Source organism: Pituophis catenifer, unplaced genomic scaffold (genome assembly GCF_029215685.1).
Source record: "Pituophis catenifer annectens isolate HBS135680 unplaced genomic scaffold, rPitCat1.0.hap2 SCAF_291, whole genome shotgun sequence".
Taxonomy (NCBI): Eukaryota; Metazoa; Chordata; class Lepidosauria; order Squamata; family Colubridae; genus Pituophis; species Pituophis catenifer.
This window is the reverse complement of record NW_027257171.1, coordinates 2,765-12,582: the sequence shown is the minus strand read 5'-3', so window position 1 is coordinate 12,582 and position 9,818 is coordinate 2,765. Positions and strand designations below refer to the sequence as shown.

At 45.3% G+C, this 9,818-nt stretch overlaps 1 protein-coding gene across 1 annotated transcript; it reads left to right on the top strand.

Moving 5' to 3' along the window:
• The first annotated feature begins 4,035 nt into the window (after positions 1-4,035).
• On the top strand, positions 4,036-9,576 carry LOC139326893 (platelet-activating factor acetylhydrolase IB subunit alpha1-like). The gene is made up of 6 exons (XM_070956641.1): positions 4,036-4,370; positions 5,123-5,218; positions 6,345-6,434; positions 6,531-6,647; positions 8,058-8,180; positions 8,865-9,576. The coding sequence occupies exons 2-6, from the start codon at positions 5,138-5,140 to the stop codon at positions 9,129-9,131; spliced, it is 678 nt and encodes a 225-aa protein (XP_070812742.1). The 5' UTR covers positions 4,036-4,370; positions 5,123-5,137; the 3' UTR covers positions 9,132-9,576.
• The last annotated feature ends 242 nt before the right edge of the window (positions 9,577-9,818 follow it).

Here is a 9,818-nt window from a genome sequence, read left to right as displayed (position 1 = left end):
GTTACAGCCACCACTACCATTTTGCCCCAAACTTGAGAACTTACCACAGCACCTCAGGCTCCATGCAAAAGACTGTCTGCTTGCCCCAAAGCATGGAGGCCAGCTGGATTTCTGAGACCAGCGTTGAAGTCCTTGCGCCCTCTAGCTCCGCTCCTGGCCATCCGCCGCTGATGCCTTTCTGCGTCTCGCCCATGGACGTCTCGGTCACCATGCCCTTCCAAGCAGGATCCCCCGTTGGGATGGATCTGCACATGCTCCCTCCCAGTTTGTCTCTGCTGAACCCCGGCCCCTGCCTTCTAGCTCAGCCCTCTTTCCCAGACCCCTTACTTCTCCCAGGGCAGCTGTCTCAGCAGTGCCAGTCCCAGCAGTTCCAAGAAGGAAGGTGTTCCGGCAAAAAGCTCAAAGAAGAAGAGCACGACAAGTGCCATAAGGGGCCTGACAGCAAGGATGAAAAAGGTCAGATTTCTGCCAGCTGCTCAGAAGTTCATTATTTTACGTTACGTTAATGCCGCCCCTGCGTGCATTAAGCACGTAAAGCAACTCCCATCAGCTCACCAGTATGGCAGAGGTTGCGATGATGAGAAATGTGGTCCATAATACCCAGTGGATGTTTTATGTATGGATCTTTGCAGTTGTTCAGAAGGCCTGTGGAGCGAATAGAGAGATCAATAGCAATAGTGCTTAGACTTCTATACCGCTTCGTAGTACTTTATAGCCCTCTTTAAGCAGTTTACAAAGTCAGCTTCCTGCCCCCAACAATTTTACCAACCTCAGAGTGATGGAAGGCTGAGTCAACCTTGAGCCTGTCAGGATCGAACTCCTGACTGTGGGCAGCGTTGGCCTGCCATTTTGCATTCTAGGCACTGCCCCATCAGGGCTCTTAAATTTAAAAGCAACCAAGCAACTTATGACACTGGTAACCCAATCAAGGCGAAACAATAATTATCTACACCCAACCCATCCTTGATATGGAACTGCATCTCAAACCAAAGTGCAAATGGTTCCTGTAGTCTGCAGTTTTTCTGGAAATCCATTCATACTCCTACACCATTCGAAGGGTGTTCCTAACAGCTAGCATTTTGCCAAAATCCGTGTCTGAATGGCTGTTGTAAGTTCAGTGGAATTGTGATATAGGAGATGTTGGAAGAAATGTCGATCTGGGCTCAGTTCCAAGTGGGGAAAAAGACACTGGAAACATGGTGGCTGTTTGGAAAAAGATGGTTTAATAGTGGACAGGACCACATGGTTTCGAGGTCCTGGGCAAAAAGGGCACATGGAGTGGAGAGAGAGAGAAATTTATACCCTCTGTTGGGATTTGAATTTGAGCTTGTATTCTGATTGGTTGTCAGGCTCCCATGGGGCCATGCACGGGTAACTTTGTAGGTTGTCTTTTGAGTCCCAAACTTGGTTGGCTCTTGCTGGGTGATGATGTAATAAAAGGCCTTTGGGCAATTCCTACTATGGCTCTGCCTGAAGGAGGTAGATCTTTGTTATGTAGAACAAACTGGCCCAGGCCTTAATGGCCCATTGACAAAAGTGGGGGGGGGGGGGGGCTGAGTTTCTGCCTCCCTTTTAGAGGAAATAGTCTGCTCTTTTAATATTTCCTAAAATATTTTCCTAGGAGAGGGGAGGGTGCTAACTTCCTATAGAGCAATAGCTCAGTGATATGTAGTATCAATGATCTAACAGGCGTCCTCTGGTTCCGTTTAGATTCAGCCGCAACAGGGCCCGAGTGCCTGACATCCAAACAAGCGCCTAGCCAGTCTGCTCAGCAGGTCTCAGAAAACCCCCAGCAGCCAAGCCACCTCCACCAGGCCAACGGCTCCCCTTCGGTGTCTTTGAGCATCGGCCAAATGGGCTCCATATCCCTTCCCAGTTAAGTCTTCTGGTTGGGAAAGGACAAGGCTGGCATACACCCAACTGCATCTGCGGAAATCTTTGAGCGGAAGGGGGAGGCTTCCGTTGATTAAGGCCCCACTCCAAGCCAGGAATCTTTGAAAAGGAGAGGGGGCTTCTGCACCAGGTTGCAGCCTTGGCATGTTTTTCATTCTACCTGCAACTGAATTATTGCAATTGCCGGTCCCTTTTATTGGCGTAATGCACCAAGTCCAGATCATTTAACACGGTCAATTCATTTTTAACTAGTTCTGTGCCCGATGGAAGGCCGAGTTTGTTTTGACTTGAACCATTGTTATATTTTAGACAACAGGAAGTTTACTTTTAGACACCCAAGTTGGTTTGCATTCCTTTTTTGAAAAGGGTATTTTCCCATCGTTTTCTCAAATCAGAGGGATATGATTGATAAGCAAAAACAGGTTTAAGACGCACTGAGAATTTGATCCACTTACGGGATCTTGCATATTATTGATTCAGGAGAAGAAACGAATGTTGAATTCATGATCCGAAAGTTTGCTGCTAATAAAAACGTTGAGAAGTACTACTGAAGTTTCTACTGTTTTTTATCAAAAGGTTGCAGTTTTCAAAGACTTTTAGAATTTGGTCATGTTTTACAAAGTTAATCAGGGCTCTTTAGATTTTAAACCCAATATCCTTACAGTGTGCACTCCAAGTATTTTGTTAGGTTTATGTGAAAACTTTCAGCTCCTTGTTGAAGGTAGCAGAATTCTGGGAACTGAGAAATTAAGCATATTGCTTTGATAAATCTCTAGAAATACCTTTGAGGGTAGGAATGATAGCTATGAATGTATGATTTAAATAATACATGGCAGTCATAAAACCATTTTACATTCAACCATGTATAACCCTCTTCTGTGCACGACTTTAACCTTTCTATGAATTTCTGGTTTTATTTCCATAATCAGATTTCTCTTACCACATCTACTTCTGCAACACCTGTGCAGCTAACCCGTGATAGATTTCCCCCCTTAGCTGGCAAATGTCACCTTCTCATAGGGCTGTGATCCCAATTTAAGTGAGCTGTTATTCCCACCAAATTGCCTTCAGTGCTGAGTTTAGGAACCATCCCTTTCGCTTGAAGATTTGTAGAAAACCGGCGCCCTCATGTGGCTGATGGAGAGACTGCAACGATTGCTATCGTATTAGTTCCTATTTAACTATAACGGATGGCGCATCTGTGGAACAAGGCAAAACAGTCTTCATTAAACGACTTGAAAGAAATGCATAGCCTCAAATGCATGTTATAAGATAAGATAACCTTTATTGACATTGACAACCCTAACCCTAACCTGTATACTGCACAAGTGAAAAAGAGGGCTGTGAAAATATTTACAGACCCCACACATCCTGGACATAAACTCTTTCAATTCCTACCCTCAAAACGACGCTATATAGGGCACTGCACACCAGAACAACTAGACACAAGGACAGTTTTTTTCACTCTGCTAAACAAATAATTCCCTCAACACTGTCAAACTATTTACTAAGTCTGCATTGCTATTAATCTTCTCATTGTTCCTTATGATTGTACCTTCTCATTGTTCCTCATTGTACCTTATGATTCTTGACGAATGTATCTTTTCTTTTATATACAGTGAGCGTATGCACCAAAAACAAATTCCTTGTGTGTCCAATCACACTTGGCCAATAAAGAATTCTATTCTATTCTATTCTATTCTATTCTATTCTATTCTATTCTATTCTATTCTATTCTCTGTACCTACCTACCTACACACATATATACATATAAATCACAGATAAGAGTCTTATCAAACAGGAAAACAAACTATCCAGCTATTAGCTCTTATCTACTTTATTATGCACACAGAAACTCTGGTTAACCCCGAAAAGGAGGATGCTGGGACATGTAGTTTAATAACAAACGGGAAGGCACCAGGTTGGAGAAAGCAAGTAGATAGATGTAGGCCAGGGGTGGGCAAATGTGGCCCTTTTACAACCTGTGGACTTCAACTCCCAGAATTCCTGAGACAGCCAAGCTGTCTCAGGAATTCTGGGAGTTGAAGTCCACAGGTTGTAAAAGGGCCACATATGCCCACCCCTGATGTAGGCCAACTCAGCCGTAAATCTGACTGAACCAGATGGCTAGAAACGGATAACAGGACTGCAGAGCACATGATTTTCCCAGGCCGCAGTTCCACCGGGGATGCTCTCAAGCAGCCACGTCGTCGACGGAGCCAAGAAGCGAAAGATGAATGGGACTAGAGCGGGCGATACCATTTGCTTCACCAGGAGGGTGCTGGGAGAGACAAAACGAGCCTTTTCTTCCTCCTCCTCCCCCCCCGCTTCCAAGGTCAGGTGGTTCCGCCCAGGTGGCAGGCAGGAAACCGCTTCCAAAGCGGAGCTGAAACCGGGCGATCCCAGCAGTTTCTCCGGCAGCTGAAAGGTCGGGGGGGGGACCAGTTTATGACTATTATTTTTCCCCGATTAACACCGTGAGTAGTTCCCCATCCCTTTTTTTCGAATGGTATCGGCTGTTTGCAAGCAGTCAGAGCTTGCAGGGGGAATGAACCATTGTGCCCCGGGGAGGAGGAAACGGATTAAAAACCCCGCTTTTATTTCCTCTCCGAAAACGGAAAGATTATTAATCCGTTAGAAGGCTTTAAAAAAAAGGAGACTGGAACATGGGACACATATCAAGAACTATATGTGATGGGGGGGGGTGTAATCCTCCTCCGCGTCTGCCCCCCCCCTTTCTGTGCATTGATGCATTGATCCACTACTATACGGGTTTGATGGAATTAGTGCAAAGGATGGCTGTAATATCAAAACGCTGCAGAGAAATGTCGTCTTTTGCCGGGGTGGAAATGGCAATGGCTGCACAGCTTCGCCGTTACTTCTAGCGCTATTAGCGCCGCATAAAAACAAAACCAGACAGCCCTACAGGGATTGCAACAGAATAGGTTTACGTTTCCCCCTTCTTTGAGGAATGGGACCGCCCAAGCTTTGTACGGTGGAAGGGGGGAATGAATGGACGAAACCATTGGCGAGGGAGGAACGGTGACTGGCGCCGCCTGTATTGTTCCTGGGCGAAGTAGTCCTTTCCGGCAGGTCCAGCTGTTCCTTGGCTTTGCCCTCTGGATGGGGAGCAAGCGGGGTCCATGGTGGGATGTGCTGTGGAGGTGCGGGGAGGGCAAGCTGTTAAACCAGGGATTGAGTCCCTTTCTTCTCTGCTTTGTCTCCGTAGGATCTGCAAGGGACCATGAGTGATGGTGACAAGAACCCCGCCAGCACCCCAACCCCAGTCATCGACGTCCAAGGGGATGGACGATGGATGTCGTTGGTGAGCTGCTTGCTGGGCCGCAGGGATCTAGCTGAAAAGAGAGTCTTGGGGTGGAGGGGAGGCACCCCCCTCTCTGGAACTGCATGGCTTCTCCGATCCCCATATATTCTGTTAAATAACGGAGTTGGAAGGGACCTTAAACCACGATGTAAAAAAGATGTTGAGACTCTGGAAAGAGTGCAGAGAAGAGCAACGAAGATGATTAGGGGACTGGAGGCTAAAACATATAAAGAACCATTGCAGGAACTGGGTATGTCTAGTTTAATGAAAAGAAGGACTAGGGGGTGATATGATAGTAGGGTTCCAATATCTCAGGGGCTGCCACAAAGAAGAGGGAGTCAAGCTATTCTCCAAAGCACCTGAGGGTAGGACAAGAAGTAATGGGTGGAAACTAATTAAGCAACCTACAACAAAGGAGAAATTTCCCAACAGCGAGAACAATTAATCAGTGGAACAACTTGCCTCCAGAAGTTGTAAATGCTCCAACACTGGAAGTTTTTAAGAGGAGATTGGATAACCATTTGTCTGAAATGGTAAAGGGTTTCCTGCCTAAGCAAGAGGTTGGACTAGAAGACCTCCAAGGTCCCTTCCAACTCTGTTGTTTTATTCTATTCTTTGGAGGTTGTCTAGTCCAATCCGCTGCTCAAGGAAGAAACTCTATACCATTTCAGACAAATTGCCATCCAATTTCTTCGTAAAAAACATTTCAATGATGGAACACCCTTCTGGGAGGCAAATCGTTCCACTGATTTGTTTAACTTGGGGTTTAACTCTCCCATGCTGGCTGGGGAATTCTGAGAGTTGGAAGTCCACAAATCTTAAAGTTGCCAGTTTTGGAGACCCCTGACTTAAAGGAAAGACCCAAAATGTTGGTGGCAATTTTGAGCTGACTCGGCTATAGTCTACTCTTGGAGGCACAACTCACTAATTTCCATGAACAGCCAAATGGGAATATATCAATATATATGTCAGAAATCTTGGGGTTAGCACCCATAAATCCCCTGTCTCAATCCACTGAATTTGGCTTTGGGTCCCAATTCCTCAGCTGTTTTCCCCGCTTCCAGAAATTTAGTCTCTCCTCAGCTTCCCCTCTTAAAAACTCTCCAATTTTCTCTACTTTCTGCAGCACCACCGTTTCATTGCTGACAGCAAAGACAAGGAACCTGAAGTCGTCTTTATTGGGGACTCCCTAGTGCAGCTGCTGCACCAGTTTGAGGTAAAGTGTCTCTGAAAAACTCTCCGGGGAAAATCATCAAATGGATCCATCGTTTTTATCATCTGCTCATTGGCGTTTCTCTCTCTTCCCCTCCAGATTTGGAGGGAGCTTTTCTCCCCACTGCATGCCCTCAACTTTGGCATCGGGGGCGATGCCACACAGCACGTGCTCTGGCGCCTGCAGAACGGAGAACTGCAGCACATCCGTCCAAAGGTAACAAGATGGCGGCTCATGAAATAGGCCTCAAGCCCAGGATCATCTCCCTACAGTTCTGAAAAATGTTACTCAGACCTGCTCCCTGTATATTTATTTATATCCCACCTTTATTATTTTTATAACTTAACTCGAGGCAGTGAACATATCCAGCACACTTTCCTCTTTCTGTTTTCTCCACAACAATCCTGCGAGGTGGGTTGGACCAAGAGTGACTGGCCTAAAGTCCTCTTGTGGGCTTTCATGTCTAAGGCAGAACTAGAACTCACCGTCTCCTGGTGATTGGCCCAAATTCACCCACCCAGCCAGCTTTCATGGCGAAGGTGGAACTAGAACTCATCGACTCCTGGTGATTAGCCCAAAATCACCCAGCCAGCTTTCATGGTGAAGGCGGAACTAGAGCTCATTGTCTCTTACTTTCTAGCCTGGTGCCTTAACTGCTAGACCAAACTGGCTCTCTCTCTCTCTCTCTCTCTCTCTCTCTCTCTCTATATATATATATATATATATATATGATGGATGGATGGATAGGTAAGTAGGTAGGTAGATAGATAGATAAGACAGATAGATAGATAGATGTAGAGATGTAATGTATAGATAGATAGATAGATAGATAGATAGATAGATAGATAGATAGATGATAGATAGATAGATAGATAGATAGATAGATAGATAGATAGATATAGATATAGATATTAGGGGGAGGTGCAAGGTGTGAGATGCCAGAAATGCGAAGAATGTATTCCATCAGAAAGGACTATTTTCTTAATGGAAGCATCAAATGGGAATCAAAGAGAAGGGCAAGCTAAGGAACCTATGTGCGGATGCAATCTGAAAGATATACCCATTTAGGTTTCTCCAACTCCACCCCTTTAATTTTTCTACTTAATAATTAGGGAGAACAAACAGACTGAGATTATCTGGGATTCATTGCACGTTTAAAGACTTGAAACTTTTAGTTAAAAACATTCAGTTGTAAAATGCTATACAGTACCTCTATGGCAGTGTTTCTCTATGGCTGGGTGTGGAATTCTGGGAGTTGAAGTCCATACATCTTCAAGTTGCCATGGTTGGGAAACACTGCTCTATCGGTTGCGCAGAGATTCCTCAAACTAGACAAACTCCAGAGCAGCATTCAACTTAAGGGTTGCTGAGGGCTACAAGATAAGTTTGTCTTTACTTTTCAGACTCTGTAGTCTTGTCCATCTAAAGATCCAGAATGTACACTTTTTATAGCAACAGGTTTTCCCTGCGCACGAGAGGGTGTTGTGTTGCCATAGCCAGATTTCCTGTCGTGGTGTTAGATGGGTAGCTGTGCGTAAGCACCAGGGTCATTCATTACTTCCTTTCACCCAAGCAATCAAGAGAATGATTAATTCTTTCCCTCCCCTCCCCTTCCATTGGTTCTAGATTGTGGTACTCTGGGTAGGCACCAATAACCACGGACACACTGCGGAACAGGTGACTGCTGGCATAGAATCCATTGTGCGCGTCATCAATCAGCAACAACCCCAGGCCCGTGTGGTTGTATTGGTGAGTTCCAAGCTCAACTCCATCTGATAAAAAATGCCTTTAAAAAATGCCATCCTCTAAGCCAGCCAGAATCATATTGGCCAAAGAAACTAGAATGGTGTGGTTATATATGGTTATTTTCATATTTATGAAGCCTATAGCTGTGGTCCTCGACTTACGGCTGCCATTGAGCCTGGTATTACGGTTCTAAGCCATGGCTGTCATTAAGTGGGTCACCGTGCCAGAGGTTATGACTATTGCAGCGGTTATAAAGCAAACAACACAGTCGTTAAAATAAGCTTTTATTTTCTTCAATGGGTGCTTTTTTATTTTATTTTTTGGATGGGAACTGGAATTAAATGCTGGAAAACTGGCCAAAAAAAAAAAAAAAAGAGGCAAAAATCGTAGTCACATGACCACGGGCGCTGCAAATGGAAGCCAGTTGCTAAAGCAACCAAATTGCGATCATGTGATATAGGTCGGTGGGTCTCCACCGGAACTCCAAAATCAGTTTTTTTTAAAAAAAAAATAGTCCTGGGGAGATGTGTCGGAACGTCGAACGGTCATTAAGTGAGGGCTGTCTCTACTAAAGGAAGACTGCTTTCCCAGGTCATTGAGCCCAGCTGATGGCTCGCATCAGCTTAGAAACAAATCCCTTTGTGACTTTTAAGATTGTGGGTTTTTTTTTTTCTGTATCCTGTTCAGGGCTTGTTGCCACGGGGCAAAACCCCCAACCCGTTACGAGAGAAGAACAGGAGGGTGAACGAGTTGCTGGAGAGTAAGGTGCCGCTGCTACCCAATGCCTCCTTCCTCAATGTTGACCCGGGCTTTGTGCATTCAGACGGGACTATAAGTCACCATGACATGTACGACTACCTCCACCTGACCCGCAACGGGTATGCCAGACTCTGCCCTGGACTGCACCGCTTGCTGCTCTACCTACTGGGAGAATGCCATGCTCAAACACCTTGATGGATGCCCTCAGTCACACCTAAGATGCTTGTCGTTGGTTTGAGTGACTGCCGGAGGCTTTAGAAGCTAGATTGCTGTTGATTCCAGATCGGCTGTTTTCAACCGACTGTAAGGTAAGTGGACTTCAACTCCCAGAATTTCCCAGCCAGCTGTGCTGGCTGGGGAATTCTGGGAATTGAAGTCCACCTGTCTTAAAACTTGCCAAGGTTGAAGAAACCTGCTCCAGAGTGCCAATAGTGTTTCCCACCCGTCTTCTGCCTGGCATTTAAAACTGGGCACTCCTTTACTAACTCCATAAGCCTCCGTGTGGGTTGTTTTCTTGCAAGGGGTGGGGATGATTGGCACCGTGACCTGCAGCTGCCAAAAAAAAAAAAAAAAAAATTGGCACAAGACAAGTTAACGGGAATCTGTCTGTTTTTATGTAATAAAAGTAACTTGGAAGTTTCTCGGCAGACATTTTTGTGTTTCTTTACCTATTAAGTGAGTTTCAGACAGGTAACTAATGGCCTAATGGAGCGAGTCATTCGTCACGTTTGGCTAGTCACCTGACTTTAAAGGGGGGAAAAAAATAAGGTTTTCCCCAGAAGCAATTAGCAACAATTTGCATGCGAAGTCTTTACATTTTGGAGAAATCTTGTTCCTGCTCTCTGCAAACGAGTTTTCCTGGTTGGTCCGTTTCTGAATGCC

Coding starts and splice junctions, on each gene's coding strand:
- LOC139326893 (XM_070956641.1), top strand. CDS start 5,138: ATGAGTGATGGTGACAAGAACCCCGCCAGCACCCCAACCCCAGTCATC. Junction 6,648..8,057: donor TGCAGCACATCCGTCCAAAG/GTAACAAGATGG, acceptor CATTGGTTCTAG/ATTGTGGTACTCTGGGTAGG. Junction 8,181..8,864: donor AGGCCCGTGTGGTTGTATTG/GTGAGTTCCAAG, acceptor TATCCTGTTCAG/GGCTTGTTGCCACGGGGCAA.